Genomic DNA, 16,709 nt, shown 5'->3' with positions numbered 1-16,709 from the left:
CCTCGGGTCTGTACAGCTGTACAGGTCTGTACATTGGAGCAGAGCAAGAGTAAGGGATAGGGCAGAGAAGGAGAGGGGGGGGGGAGTGTTTATTGTACTCACTGTGTTTGTGTTAAAATCAACTTTTGCCAAGAGACTAAACATAAACATCGTCAGTCTTGCTCTCTTGGTTTTGGCTTGTAACGGTGTTCCAGCAGAGGCATGACACGCTGTTGGGAGGCAGCGCTTTCTCTCTTGGCGTCGGTCTACCTCAAAATCTCAGGCAGGCAAAGAGAGGAAGCAAAAGAAAAACGTTCTGTCTCCCCCCCCCCCCCCCCCTCTCTTCCTTGGTTCATATGTTTTCCCAAAGCGTGACGTCTCCCTCCTGTTCTCCCTCACTCTCAAACTTGCCTTCATTCCCCAGAGTCTGTCACGGCTTTGACAGTTCTTCCGTTCCTCTTTTTAATAATGTTGCTGCTGCTCATCCTCCCTGTCCCATCCCCTATCCTGCCCCCCCCCCCTCCCATTTTTTTTTTCACTGAGGCTGACACAGTCCAGAAGAAAAGCACCATGGGATGCATCAAACAACCATGTCGCCTTCGAATATCCCCAGAGAACACAAAACAGCCTCTCATCTGTTTTCCTCCCTCTTCCCCTCTTACTCTCATCTCTAGATCAGCCCCGTGAGGATTTAATTCTCCGCATAAGAAACGAGAAGCAGAGAAGGTCGTTCGTTAAAAAAGACAGAAGTATAAAATGGCAGTTGGACTATCTCCTTATGAGATCAGCATGTCTTTATTATGTATGTTTGCAAAATGAAATTTATTGTCCTCTTTGATGCTCTCTAATTTTCTTCCTTCTCAAGCCTCTGCTGACTTTCAGCGCCGCAGAGCCTGAGGTTTGGTCTTTTTTTTACATTCTGTTTCATTCTGTCATAGAGGAGAGGTCATCTTGTGTGACCTCCACACCATCTTCATTAAATTAAAATCAGAATTCGTTCATTCTCTCTGTTGCACATTCATCCCGCTCCCCCTCTGTTGTCTGTCTTCATCGTCAGACGTAGGCCGATTCGCTGGACTGTGTGCGTCCCAGGTTGGGTGGCTGAGACAGATGCGCCATGTCCTTCTTCCTGATTTCACAGATAGACTTCCTGCGGGCCTGGACGCCCCTGATGGCGGCCTTTATCTTGCGCCAGCCGAGATGATTGAGCTCAGCCAGATTGAGCACCACGCAAATGCCGCTCACGGCAAACATGAAGACCAGGAAAACCGTTTTTTCTGTGGGCCGGGACACGTAGCACTCCACCTCCTTGAGACACGGGTAGCGGTCGCACTCGAAAATCCCAGGCACGCTGAAGCCATAAAGGAAGTACTGGCCCGCTAAGAAGCCAATCTCTAGGGCGTTTCTGAACACCACCTGAATGATGTAAAAGCGGGAGATCCCTTCTTGACGGCGAACCTTGGAGCTCTTCCCATGCGTGAGGCCCCGTGGGGCATTGGGGATCTCCTTCACCTCCAGACAGTCAGGTTCTTCCTTCCCTCCTCCACTATCCCCTCCGTGCTGAACTAGAATTCCATTTATGTTGCGGAGCTTCCGAGCCCCATCCCTTCCGCCGTAGTCCCTCTCCATTATTGGATAGAGAAAAGAGTAGCGCCGGTCTCTCTGCTTGGCTGACTGATGGACAGAGTAGGTGATAAAGCAGAGGCTGGGTGTGCACACCAGTATGATCTGGAAGACCCAGTAGCGGATGTGGGAAATGGGGAAGGCTTTGTCATAGCAAGCTTGGTTGCAGCCCGGCTGTAAAGTATTACAGATGAACATGGTCTGCTCATCCTCGTACACCGTCTCTCCGACGATGGCCACAATCAGAATACGGAAGATGACAACGACAGTCAGCAAGATCCTAAAAGACAAACAATACAGAGAAAAATGGGGTTAATACAATATTTTCTTTTGGAGAATGCACTGAATAACAATAATCTCACCAGTTGTGTTCATCTACAAGAAAACGTCCCTTTCAGAAAGGTGATAGAGGTGATGAGGGGATGAGATGTCCTCTCCCTAAAATACATCAGCATCTCTAGCTGGGTTATGGTAACCTCATTCACTCCACCAGAAGTTATTTGTTCAATGAAATTATGTCCAGTCCTTTGAACAAAATGCTAGCAGGAAGTCAAAGTAACATTAGAGAGAAAACAGATGGCAGCTCACAGAGCTATTGTGACTGACTGGTACCATCATGTTTCTCTTTACTCGCATGTTAGGTGCATGGATACATTTTGCTGTACCATTTCACCCCGATATGAGCAAACTGATAAGAAGAATGTAGCTACATTTATTTTCTGGTCTTAACTAAGGGTTAGCTATCAGGGCTCTCCACTATAGAACCAGCTCCCAGTTTGGATTTGGACTTCCTTTATGATAAATCTTCCCATACTGCTTCTCATGGTGATTGAACAATTCAATCAACTCTTTTCACTCCCATGTGTTTATACACCAGTGTTATATTTCATCGTTAGTTATGGAAAAAACTCTTTCTCCCATAGTGTGTCTTTTGTCATATCTTCCTCCCCTCAACCTGAACCAGTCGTGGCAGATGGCTGCCCCTCTTCTGAGGTTTCTTCCCCTTAAAAGGGAGTTTTTCCTTCTCACTCTCACCAAGTGCTTTCTCATAGGAGTTGTATGATTATTGGGGTTACCTTCCAATATTGTAGGGCCTTTGCCTAAAAAGTATAAACTGCCTTAAGAGGACTGTTAGTGTGAATTGGTGATATATAAATATGACTGAACTGAACTGAAGGGTTCAGAACTGTCAATGGCTGACTCATTATTAGGAAAACAAAGCTATAAAGACCAAAGGGCAATAGAAATGACCTTATTAAGGCTACAAAGTTAAGCAAGGTGACTTGACACTGAAATCAAAGCACGGGCTTTAAGGACGAAAGCCGAAAAGAAAAGGGAAAACCTGTATTAACGAGAGAGAGAGAGAGAGAGAGAGGCATTGTGTCACTGTTAAGTCACTGTTCCTCCGGATAAGAACCAGAGAAGAAGAGTGCTCCAAGTGTCATTTATCAGCCAGAGTAAACACTCCAGAAGAAAAACATTTATGTGCAGAGCATTGCTAACGCTACTCGTCAGTCCTCATAAGTCAACCTGCTACCTGTATCTTACAAACAGAGTATGTGTGTTTTGTGAAGAGGGGAAGCAGTGATGACATATCCACATCTAAATTTAGTCTCTTTTTTTTTTTTTGCATCTTTAGGCCCAGCTAGCATAGCAACCACAGTTTAGACTCACTTAAGTTGGAAATGTGATTAATCTTGGTAATATCCAAGCACCATCTCTGTGTTGTTGGCTTTCTTGTTAACAATACACCCTCTCTCCTTTTAGTTCCATAGCAACAGGTGAGAAGGAGGTGAGCTTTGTTTGCAGATTTGGTGCTATTCCTGTGTGTGGTGTGGTGTGACAGAGATTATTGCTCCTGAAATGGGTTCACATCAACTCAGCCTCCATGTAGGTGTGCCTCGTTATTCGCGTCTATCCGGGCATTTGCTTGGATGTGATGACTTGGCATATCTGTACACTTTGTGAGTCTGTGTGCCTCCATTATGTTAGACACACATATTAGGTAAACTGGATTCTTATATTCCTCTCTACTTTCTTTCTTGCCAACATCTTTTTCTTTGTTCTGTTCTTACTTTAGGCATCCTTCATTTATTTTTCAGATCTTAGACCGAGCAAGCACTTTAGATAGCAAGCTTTTTGCACGCTCCATGAGCCGATGGCTGTCTGGCACTGTATTCTGCGACTATACTTGTCTAAAACAAGATTGTGCACAGGCTCAGCAATATTGTTAGTGTGTTGATCGATTGTTGCATTACTGTTCAATCCCTTAAATACAAGGTTTGAATTCTGTGTAAGATGCGCTCTCACCAATCACCAATGTTTAGATAAATGAAAGTGTCATAAATAAGAATTGCTGTCATTGCTTCACATGAACCCAGAGGACACGCCATTCACTGGCTCATCAAAACCTGACCTCATTACATTTATCATGGACTTATGGGTTTTGTGCATGTGCGAGTCATTAGATTTTGACATATAAAAATAGCCATGGAGTTAGTGCTAACAGGCATTACAGTATGATGAATGAAGAGAAGCTCATTCTTGAAAAAGAGCTTCACAACAGACAGTTGGAGTGTTTTGGGTGTAATTTAGACAGCAGTAGTGAATGATACACTTCCCAATTTTACATGTTAGTGTTATTTTTGCAGTTGTGTTTGCATTCATTTAAATATGTTGGTAATATTGCATATATTACATAATGCAAGCCACTAAAAAGGGGCAAGACTTGAGGCTCCTAGGTGCTGCTCCTTGATCAGAAGAATCCTTTTTTAAGCTAAAAACATTATGTATATATACTTTAACAGGTGTCTGACACAAGGAGCTATACCTGTTTGCTCTGTTTGGTCTCATCTCTGATAATGACAGTCACCAAACTGGATCTCTCCACTGTATTGTGTTTGGAGCATTTTCATAGAATTGCCTGACAAATAATGGGGCTTCCTGTGTGGTACAGCTCTTCATTTTGCAAGTAAAATTTTAGTATTTTTTTATTAGCCTGCACTAATTACCAGATTTGTGTCTGCGTGTGGCAGCCTTACACTTTAAGAATGAAGCTTACTAGTACTTGCTTAGCACTCAACCCTCTTGTCCGATTATTATCCCAGAATGCATCCAAAAACCATCAGATGATGCGATGGTGGCTATATACATCTTTTAGACACAGCCAGTGTTACTATAATACATCACTATTTGTTCATTGCTGATCCATTTATCAAATCAGTTTCTGTTTAACAGTAAAATCTAACTTTTGTGAAACAAAACAGTTTCAGCATTTCATCAACTCAGTATGTAAAATGTAAAGTACAAAGCTTTCTCAGTTTTATCATATCAATTAGAGGATTTGTTTATCTGGACACTGTTGGGACTGGACTGTGAATCCAGGGGGAGACCCATGGTGCTGCACCTGAGACCCTGCCAGATAATCATTAGATGGCATTTGGCTGTGTGAACGGTAATCTACCAATCGCACAGTGGCTTCGCCAGTCTTGCGTGGCGCAGATGTGGAGTTGAAGGGCAGAGTTAATCCTTTCCAGAGTCCAGCGGCATGCAGCTCGCATGTAACTCCTATCAAAACGACTGGTCACCAGTGATGGCTTCCAAAATGAAAAATAAAAGACTCACTGCCAATCCTTTCACCTGTGATCAGCAGCAGGGAGAGAGGAATGACGGAGTAAGGGGGAAAGAAATAGATGCAAAAAACCCCCCAAAAATAATAAGCGATTCCATTAAGAGGCTTAGTAAGCAGGGAATTCACAATACAATGGTGGAGAGTGTATAGCAGTAATTGTGCGCACACAAACACACATATACTGTAGCAGAGGAACGTCCAAACGGGGACGGGAAACTGTTGAGTGAGCGCTAACAGAAGACATCAGCTTTCTGTTGAAGATGAATGAGTTCCAGACAGGGATAAAAGATTATAAAGTCACCAAAAACGCAGTGGCTCAGACATCTTCAACTTAAATTAAAAGAGGTATGTGCCAGTAGTGTGACGGTGTGCGTGAGATAGAGAGGGGTTAGTAAAGAAAACCAGCGATGGAGGAAAATCTCATCGTAGAGAATGAATTATATAATAGCTTCCACACGCAAACCCAGTTCTGTAATCTGTGGCTGGGCCAAGGGAGGATTCTTGCATTAGGGGTCTTTTTGTTAATGCCATCAAATAGCTTTAGATTATCGTACCGCACAGAGCAAACCCCACCTGTTTTTTTCCCCTCTCCTTTTCAGAGCATTATTCTTTCTTTTCTTGGTTTTATTCACTCTTCATGCAGCTTTGGGCCCCCATTTATCTCCCTTGCACCACAACAGTAGTCGTCGGACCCCCATGAGGAATAATCTGGAATAATCTTAAAATTGTGTCTGTAGTTTTCTATGTAAAGCCTTGTTTCACAAGTGATTCCCACAAAAAAAATAAAAATGAAATTCCACAGAATAAACTTCCTTCTTATCTCATGTGGAGAAATGTGCAGATTCACAATAACATGCACAATTAAAATGAAGCAAAGATTTTTACAAAAAAGTTGAAATCAGCTTCATTTACATGATTTTTGTGTTGCTTTATCACTGAGTGTCTAGCCAGTGAGCATATTTATACACCGGGTAATTTATAAATATGCTTGAACGATATTACAGACACGTTTCTCAGCACACTCACACCCTCTGTTCCCAGCAGACAGTGTTTGTTGTTCCTTTTGACTAATTTATTGGTGATTATGCAAAAACATTACACCAACTCCAAAACGCCTCCTCTCCTCCAGCAACTGCGAGTCCCTGACCCGCCATCTTTTTTTTCTCTTTCTCATTATCTGACAATAGAGCTCTAGCACTAAAGGGGTGGTTGTATGTTTTGAAAGCTCTCATTACGGGCATGCAGTTAATTGTAAAAAAATTGATGTAATGTACAATAGCATGAAAAAAATTATAGCTCTGGCATGTGACTGGAGAAATCTTGTTCCATCTGTCTCTCCATATGTATGCAGACATACATGGACACAAACACACGCAATGCTGCTGCTGCTGCTGCTGCTGCCCTGGTAATCAACACTATTCAACTTTCAGAGAAATTAAAATGCAATTCACAGTGCAGCCTCCGTGGTATTAGAAATGAAATCTTTAATCTATCTTTAATGTCAGTCTTTTCCAATTAAACTTTCCTGAAAAATGATAGAAATCGAGGTGATGTGGGAGTTGTTTCTCATTATGCGCTGGAGCTGAGTTTCAGATAATAATGAGGCATAGCAGATGAACAAATGTAGATCTCTGTGTTATGATGTTTGTGGAAAGGCATTTTTGAGTGTGTTGTGTTAGACAGGGAGAAAGGTGGAGATGTTAATATGGTGGAAAAACATCACAAAATTCATTAACTGTGGATGAATGCGATCATGAGAGAGCTGAGGCTCTCTTAAGCTCATATTGAGGCGGATATTGAGGAAGAGGAGGGAAAGGACAGAAAATAAGTGGCTCATGGGATCAATAAGGAACACAGGATTGTAGATTGGAAGATGTGGCAGTGGAGATAAAAAAAAAAAAAGAAGAAGAAGAAGAAGAAGAGGGATGAGGAAGCGCAGCAGTGGTTCCTTTACCCATAAACCCAGCAAACACACACACACACCCCTATCTTCCCTCTCTCCCTTCAATCTCCCCTCTACTCAACTTCCCTCCGCTAGTTACCACGGCAACAGGCAAGGGGCAGAAAATGAAGGGAGATGAAGAGAAAGAAGTGTGCAGACTAGAAGCTAAGTCAACTAAAGAACAGCGTGTTTCAGCCGAGCAGGGGGGCGCATTTGTCGCACCAGTCAGAGCGGAGCTTCGGTGCCTCAAAGGGCTCGATGCGAGTTCACTTTTTGCAAAAAGCCCAAAGAAGAGTTCACTGAAAGAGAAAATTATGCCAGCAAGGCAACATCCAAGGCAACAACCTCAACATCCAAATGTTGAGGTTGTTTAGAAGTAATTCAGATTTTCAAATCCAGAATATACTGGCCCTGCTTTTAAGTGTTTGTGTGTGTGGGTGGGGGTGGGAAAGGGGGGCTCGGGCTCCACAGTTATTGCATTTTAAGGTGAGAAGATAAAGGAAGTAGGCTGTTTTAGAGATAAGATACAGTAACTATTTTAAAATATGGATACATAGTCTCGACTTTTAATGCTACAGTTTCAATTTATGAAATCCCCAGTGATATTAAGTCAAAGAGAAAGCTCTGAGCTCTGTCTCTGCAGGCTGAGGAGTCCATCAGCTGCTTCAGGTTGTGATGTAAGGCTCATTGATACGGCTAACCTGCTAATCTTTTTCAGACTTTCACCTTTGGTCTCCTTCGATACCTGTTGCTTCAGTGCTTAGCTCGGCTTTTGTTTGCACGTCACACCACTACCTCCACTGTCAACCCTGCATCGCTGCTGCCACTCAGTTTCTATTAGTTACATCCCCAACCCGCTCGTTTCTTTTTGTTATCCATCAGTTTATGTCCCTCACAAACTGATCTTCTTGGTGTGCCTCCACTACATATTGAATTTCCCAACATGAGCGGTTCTAGAGGAGCTGGATGGTTGCATTCATTTGAACTGTCTTTCAAAATGCCTTTCAAGTGTCACATTTGATAGAGAGCAACTGAAAATGACCTCATACGTTATCACATAGGAAAAACTAACTAGAGACGGGAAATAAAAAAATGACTCTGAGTTTGGTTCTGCTATATGCTGGCTAGATTGCATAACTGTCATAAAATAATATACATTGACAGCTAGCTGTTAGCATGCTAAAAGAAGACAATGCTGAAGCTGCATCATGACTGCTTTAGTACATATTTCAGGATGTCAGTGGGACAGTTTGAGCTCTCGTTGGCAGAGCTGAGTCCACATCTGAGGAGTCAGAGGAATCATTTCAGAGACCTGTTTGTCCCAGAGCAGAGTCTTATCTCAGTAAAATCGTATTATTTTGCTATTTGTGTTTTACCGACACATATTTTGAGCTAAGAGTGCACTTGTTGCAAAATGCAGTGGCTTGATTTGCCACATCTGTTGATTCGGATCAGAAAAACTGGGCTTGGTTCGAAAAAATAAATGCCGCAAATTCAAATTTAGGTGCTTGGTGTGAACACTAGCATCAGGAATAGGTGCAATATTTCCAGGATGTTACACGTCCAGTGTGTAAAGGCCTTGAGGTTTGAGTTTTTAATAAACTTAGGCATTAAGGGTCTGCCATAGAGGTGGAAAAAGGACAAGTTTAACAATCTGGGAGCCCTCCATACACTGCTGTTTTGGGGTTTTGTAGTGTAGTCAGTGAACATCCTGCTGATTTCCTGTTCCACACACCAGCTATAGTTTATACAACCACATATATTTTTAAAAGCTAATAAAAAAGCTGTGTTGTTGTCTGACAATAACCAGTGATTCTGGTTTGCATTTCAGTCAATGTTTTGCCTTTTCTACATGAACTGTTTACCTAGAGATTAGTCATTTTAATATTGCTGTATTTTGAATTACATTTTTTTACTAAAGACTCATAATCCTAAAATTAATCTCTATACTGATTTCATAGTTGGGCAGACAGTGATTCATCTTTTCTGAAGCATTAAAATATTGGTGTCTGGGACACTGAGAGCCTGAGGGCTGTGGTGTACACCGTGAGTTTTTAAAAGCTTAGCTTAAAGGCGGGCTGCAGATGAGTGCTAATAAAAAGCTGTAGAGGGGTAGAATAAGAACTGAGTAGTTTTTGGGAGCCATGGCGCTTCAGAAAAAGAAGGGACACAGTACTGCAGCATGTTGAAAGGACAAGTGCCTCAGCTGAGGCAGTTAAGGCTTGGACCCAGAAAAAAGTACTTTTCAGAGGGTCACCAAAAAGTCATGTAGGTCACTTTGGAGACAGTTATTAGGTATATAAGCTCTTAATGATGTTCAGCAATACAACAGACAAAATATTGCTGATTTTTTTCTTGCACTAGTACTAAACAAATCGCCCCATCGCCACCCTTTATCCTGCTTCTCTTTCTGCTTTTTCTCTGAAAGGTTCAACTCTTTATCTCTCCTGTGTGTCTTAAGTAAACCAGTTGTTAACCCAAATCCAACCAACAGCGCGGACAGATTTAATCCTGTCACATCAAATATGGATGGACACTTGTCACACACTCTCTCTCACAGTCTGTCTGTTCCTTTGCCAAGGTTTATCAATAGCTCGTAGTTCACAGCAGGTCATCTGGCACCAGGTTGGATCCAGCCTCATACAGGAACCCTGAGACCCACACACTCACACACACACACCCAGGGGGATGTTCCGGTGCTTCAGGCCAGCGACAGAAGGAGTGAGGGGGCTGCCCTCTCCCCTGCTGACAGACCTTTATCCTGCATGGCCACCCACCTCACCACACACACACACACACACACATATATAATCACATGCACAGACACTCTAAACTAACTAAACTAAAATACGGAGACCTGTAACACCAGCGATTGCACTGAGCACCAATTCTGTCAGGACACCTTTCCATGCACATGTGCGTGCACACACACACACATTTAATCAGATACACGCACTCTTCCAGCTGTTACAGGGCATCACAAAGCCGATTGTGACTGACATTGCTGAGTCCGCCATCTCAGGAGAAGATGAATTTCTAATACAGAGACCAGTGAAAATAGTTACCGGACCTTTGCTCTCGAGTCAGATGGCATCAGGGCTCCGTAGCGGTTTACTAACAGTTTGCGGTTCTCTAACATGGCAAACCTGACTATTCACCTTTGCTGCTTGCTAAATTGATTTTCTCGTCTTTCTTGATATCTGGCAAGACATGAGTTGTGGACGGAAGCCAGAGTACCTAGAGAGAACCCACACTAACACGGGAAGAACATGCAAACTGCAGATAGAAAGCGCAAGATGTTTATTTTGTTTTTATTTAGCTTTTTCATTTAGGAATAAAATATAAACCTGGGCATGTTTAGTGCATGGCTGCCTTAAAAATGGCAACAGACAACTTTGTCCATCTTTCATATACAGTCTATGGTTTTATCCTGCTTTTCAGAGGTGTGATCACAAACTGCCTGTAGTAAATACATGTTTTCTTAGTCTTTCATTAAATAGAAATAACTGAGTGATAATTGCCTAGAGTTAACTATTTCTTTTCATTCCCTGCTAAGCTCTCCCATTAAGATTTCACATGCTATTTATTGTCAGAAAGCTTGAAGTGAAAAGCTTCTATCGAAACCATGTGACGTGATATGAATGGAGCCTCGATAAATGCCACACAGATGCCTGTTGGGAGACACAGCTTTCTCCAGGAAAATTACACCCAGCATCACAAGTCTTTTCTGCTGTCATTCTACAAGTTGCGAAGTCTAAATTTATCTGTATTCACCTCACAACACTGTCTACCAAGTATCTCTTTTTTTATAATTAGCTACGAGAGTGGTGCAAATGCAACCTACTGCTGAGAATAAAGTGCGCTCCCTGCAGCTCTGCCTCACCGCTTAATTGAAGAATCTGCAAATGCACTGTTCCAAAAAATAGTTATGTCAAAGTATCTTACTGTATATTTTACAGTTTTGTACTGTCTTTCTAGAATATCATGAAATTTACTTAAGTAGACTGTGATTTTATATGTCAAAGGTAAAATAACATAACATCACTGTAAATATAGTAAAACACAATTTACTTGTTTTTTAAATATTTTTTTTTTGTACATATGCATATTTAGATTGTAAAAATACATTCAGAAATGTATCATAATTTCACAAATATTTGTCTGTTATGTGAGAGAATGATCTGTTAAATTCAAATGTAATACTATGGAAAAATATATAAAATGATCGAAATCAATAATTAAAGGAGTATTTGAATTATAATTGTGCTGAAAATTTCATGTCATCTAGGTCTGATTCAATAATTCAGAGGTAACAAGTGAAAATATAATTAATAGGAATAAAAACTAAAAAAACGTATAAAACATTGCACGGCCACGCTGTGCTAATTATATATATAAAAAGTAAATGTAGAGGTAGGAATTGCAATTAATATAAATCTCAAAGTATTCACAACATTCCTGAACAGAAATAGGCCTCTGCACCTGGGGTGAGGGTGTGGCCATGAAAACAATGTGACATGCCATTGGATGTTGGGACACATAATAACATGGCGCTAAGCATCGGCCAATGAATGTGAACTAACAACCACAAGGTCGCGGGTATGGCTGTACTGTAGGAAAAAATCCTAATATAAAAGTATTTTACTGTGCATTTTACAGTTTTGTTCTGTTCTTCTAGAATATCATTAAAGTTAAGTAAATAGACTGTGATTTCACATTTCAAATGTAAATTAACGTTAAATCGCTGTAATGTAATAAAACATAATTTTCATGATTATTAAATGTATCTGTCTGTACATATGCATATTTAGATTGTTAAATTACATTCACAAATGTATCATGGTTTCACAAATATCTGTCCGTTATTTGAAAGATCGAACTGTTGAATTCAAATGTAATGCTATGGAAAAGTATATAACATGATTCCTATAAGCTTTTGTTACATCACACAAGTATTATTATCATTGCTATTTCGGGCTATCGTGGCTCAAGAGTTGACAGTTCGCCTTGTGATCAGAAGGTTGCCGGTTCGAGCCCCGGCTTGGACACTCTCGGTATTGTGTCCGTGGTCAAGACTCTTCACCTACTGGCGATGGCTAAAGGGGCCGATGGTGCAATATGGCAGCCTCGCCTCTGTCCCAGGGCATGCAATCCATTATTATTTAAACCAACTGTTAACTGTATATTTCTGTACATTTACGTATTATGATTCATATTGCCACATTCATTGACCTTGTTTATAGGTAATTTCATTGTTTGATCACGTTAAAATGTTCCTAATTTAATGTCTAAAAGCACTTGGAAAAGGCAGAATCCCATGTAAAATTAGCGCAACAAACTCTATTTTCATTACTGAAAATAACTGTATTTTCATGAGAAAGTTATTTTCTGTTATTTTACGGTAGTATTTTGGCGTCCCAGCTGCCGGAATATTACCGTTTTTTTAAGATGTTTTTTGTAACAGTGTGGGATCGTGTTTCGTGGAGTGAGTGTGTGTGCCGAGGTGTGAATGCATTGCCACTATTTTGCTACTACTTATTAGACTGACAAACAATGATTTTGGTTTTGGTGGCCTGTTGGACAGCAAACCTTAAAACCTATCTTTGCCCTACAAACAGTCAAAACTGCATCACACACACATGAAAATCAAGGTCAAAACACATAACCAAATTAAATGAAAGCAGTATAAATACATAAGCAAATTAATGAATTAACTTTTACGTTTTCATACATTTTTCCATTTGCCAAAGGAAAAAGTAAGGTGTTAAATTTAGACAACGCACACTAGCTTGCTGTGTTTTTTCTCAAAGGCATTTCCATCTGCAGTACTTTACAGTATTCATAGAACACTACAGTAATTTACAAAAATGTCCAGCATAGTGGTGTGACTACAGTATGGTGTTGTATCACTAATGGGGATTAGATTAGTATACTGTTTTCCTGCCGATGCTCAGGTAGCTCTACCTTGGCAACAGACCATGTGATAGAGTTCAATGGGAGAATACGACATTAAAAATAGACTTTCTAAAATTGACTCACTGATCATTCACTCTGTATCAATGGTGAGACTGAAAAAAGTGAAAGGAGTGAAATGAGTCACCATGGCAACAGAGCAGCCAGTGGGAGCGTTGGTTTTTGGGGGGGTAGGTTGTAAGGTCGTGATGGAGGAGTGAGGCACGGGCAGGAGAAAGAGCAGCAGGACAGAGGAAGCGAGCGATTGCGTGGGCAGGAGACGAGGGATGGAGCGGGGGTGGGGGTCAGTGGAGGGAAATAGAGAAAGACAGAGAGAGAGAGAGAAATGATGGCCGTAATCCGGATTAAATCAGTGGGTTTTGGACAATCCCGAGCTAAGACCGTCCGTGCCAACTCCCCACCCACCGTGGCAATCCCGTGCCAAGCCCCAGCCCAAATCAGCCTCTTTGGCACATGCAGGGAGCCTCCATGACACACAAGCAGACAGCACATGGCCATGCAGGGAACATCCCAAACCCACTCACACAAAACACACTCCAGAAAAAAAATATTACTAATACCTATTTTTATACAGTGTTTCTACAATCATGCAATCATGCAAATCAATGACAAATATGAATGACTGAAAGACACATGACATAAAATTTTTTAAATGATCTTAAATCCTGGGTTTTATATAGATGTAAAAGATCAACATAAAGTATGAGAATAAAAGCTGCCACTGTAGCTGGTTTAAAGAAACGAGCGTGTGCTTGCTTTGGTTTTTACCACAATTTTAATGATATTCCAGTACAGAAGCTCAGAGATATACCGATATACAGAGGGACATGGTGGAACATTTTGAAAAACTGAGAGTTTGTGTAAAAAATTTAGCAAAAGTCGATGAGATAGAAACAAGTGACTATGAGATGATGTTGCGGCAGCAAGCAAAGGGACCATTGCAGTGTATACTGTGGCCTTAACACGGAGAGACAGACAACCATTCACACTCACACCTATGGCCAATCACTAATTAACCTAACTGCACTTATTTGGACTGTGGACAGAAGCCAGAGTACCTAGAGAGAACCCACACTAACACGGGAAGAACATGCAAACTGCAGATAGAACGAGCAAGATGTTTATTTTGTTTTTATTTAGCTTTTTCATTTAGGAATACAATATAAACCTGGGCATGTTTAGTGCATGGCTGCCTTAAAAATGGCAACAGACAACTTTGTCCATCTTTCATATACAGTCTATGGTTTTATCCTGCTTTTCAGAGGTGTGATCACAAACTGCCTGTAGTAAATACATGTTTTCTTAGTCTTTCATTTAAATAGAAATAACTGAGTGATAATTGCCTAGAGTTAACTATTTCTTTTCATTCCCTGCTAAGCTCTCCCATTAAGATTTCACATGCTATTTATTGTCAGAAAGCTTGAAGTGAAAAGCTTCTATCGAAACCATGTGACGTGATATGAATGGAACCTCGATAAATGCCACACAGATGCCTGTTGGGAGACACAGCTTTCTCCAGTAAATTGCAGCCGGCATCACAAGTCTTTTCTGCTGTCATTCTACAAGTTTAGTCTAAATTTATCTGTATTCACCTCACAACACTGTCTACCAAGTATCTCTTTTTTTATAATTAGCTACGAGAGTGGTGCAAATGCAACCTACTGCTGAGAATAAAGTGCGCTCCCTGCAGCTCTGCCTCACCGCTTAATTGAAGAATCTGCAAATGGGATCGTGCTTCGTGGAGTGTGTGTGTGTGCCAAGGTGTGAATGCATTGTCACCCCCTATCTGCTTGCTGATATGATCAGTTGCAGACATGGGGACTGCGACAGTTTTGGCAGCATGCACGTTCGTGTGAGAAAGCGTGTCTATGTGTATGCTCCTGCCCCTGAGTGATGAGTAAATATAGTAACCGCACTGCAAGCTTACGCACATGTTTGTATATTTGGATGACCATCTGGTTATGAGTGCGCACATGTGTGTGAAGGGGCATTTGTGTGAGAAGGCAGTGAATCAGATGGTGCAGCATGTTAGTCCTGGCAGAGATTGTGTGTGTCTTAGCAAGGTGTAAGGTGTGTGCACTTTCGCTATTTGTTTATTCGTGTTGAGTCAGTTGCACTGTGCAGAAGCTGATACTGCCTCTGAGGAATAGTCATCACAAACAGGCACACTATAAACAGCAGAAACAGATGGATCGACCACAAACCAAGTGGTCCTAACAGTAATCCAAGTGAAGTGTTAAGATGCAGCCGAAGATGGGAGTTGCTTTGTGGGATGCAAGGGGGATAAATCAGTGTCAGAAGAATATCCTTTTCATCTTCAAAAAGCGAGATGGGATGAGATAACAGGATACATGATGATGTGTAGAAGAGTGGTTTTATCTGATCAACAGACAAACATGATGATCAATCAAATAAAATGGAGCGTCTTTACAAAGCCTGCATGGTAATGCTCTTAGTCATGTCTCACAAAAGCATATTGTATAAATAAGACAATAATCTCACAGCCCCAAGCTCACAAAAATAGACCCAAGTGAGAGAAGATCAAAAGCTGACGCTCTGCCTTGTTCCAAACAAAGATCAAAGATAGATATTTGTTGTAATTTTAGCCCTCGTATTTTATGTAAGTTGCTTTTTTTCCCCTCTTCCTAACCTTTTTATAGCACTGAAAACAGCCAGGCAAGGATGAGTTTTAATGACATTTCATTATCATTAAATCACAGATTCACTGTGTTTTGTAAGCACTGCGTGCACCATACACTTACAGATATTCTGGGTGGCCCTACATGGGAATTTGTTCCACTGTAATCAGATCTTTAAATATTTCAAACACAACTGTCTCCCTTGGTAACAGGTGTGTTTACATGCATAGGAGTGCATTAAATACAATCATGTGAAGAAGTAAGATTTCACAGGACTTTTATGTCCAGTCCTGGACAATGGTAAGTACAACCTTACTGTTTCCACAGGAATTAAGAGCAGAGGTAGCAGCCAAGTGCTGCTAATCAAATGCATTTGATTTACTGATAATTAGAAAGTGTGACCACTGCTGTAAAAGCAGAAGTCTTGGCAGTTTGCTGGTCTGGAGCATTCAGGTATGTGTTAACACAATGCCGCAACCTCCCCAGGATTGGACGTGGCAGCAAATTCACTCCGAGGTCGGACCGAGTATTGCTTAGAGAAAATGCAAAAAAATGCAAAAGCTACATCTCAGACTCTAGTGGCCGCAGTTAACATGTTAAATGTTAAAGTTCATGACAGAACAATTAGAAAAAGACTGAACAAGTGTGGCTAGTTTGGAAGTGTTGCCAGTAGAAAGACTTTTCTCTCTTCAAAGAACATGGCAGCATGGCTTAGGTTTGCAAAGTTAATCTGAATAAACCAAAAAGACTTGTAGAACAATAGTGACTCAGTCACTAATATGCATAAGGAATTGTTCTTATCCTGCACAAAAAGTGAAAAAAAGTGATGATGAAAAAGTGAATCAGACGTTTTGCAAATCCTTGGTGTCATGCTCACTGCCTACAATCTGCATACTATCTGCTTACCACTATACTGCCATTT

The 16,709-nt window shown here is 41.1% G+C and overlaps 1 protein-coding gene across 1 annotated transcript in view; it reads right to left on the bottom strand.

Moving 5' to 3' along the window:
- Nucleotides 1-312: 312 nt before the first annotated feature.
- Nucleotides 313-16,709, bottom strand: part of gjd1b (gap junction protein delta 1b) — a 29,854-nt gene continuing 13,457 nt past the window's right edge. The window contains exon 2 of the mRNA XM_084950581.1: nt 313-1,882. Within this exon, the coding sequence (XP_084806707.1) occupies nt 1,033-1,882 (850 nt within the window). The 3' untranslated portion in view covers nt 313-1,032. The remainder of the gene's footprint in view (nt 1,883-16,709) is intronic.

The sequence above is a fragment of the Perissodus microlepis genome, chromosome 14, assembly GCF_051167445.1.
Source record: "Perissodus microlepis isolate ML-2025 ecotype Zambia chromosome 14, ASM5116744v1, whole genome shotgun sequence".
Taxonomy (NCBI): Eukaryota; Metazoa; Chordata; class Actinopteri; order Cichliformes; family Cichlidae; genus Perissodus; species Perissodus microlepis.
The sequence above is the reverse complement of the archived record's forward strand: the minus strand, read 5'-3'. Positions and strand labels throughout refer to the sequence as shown.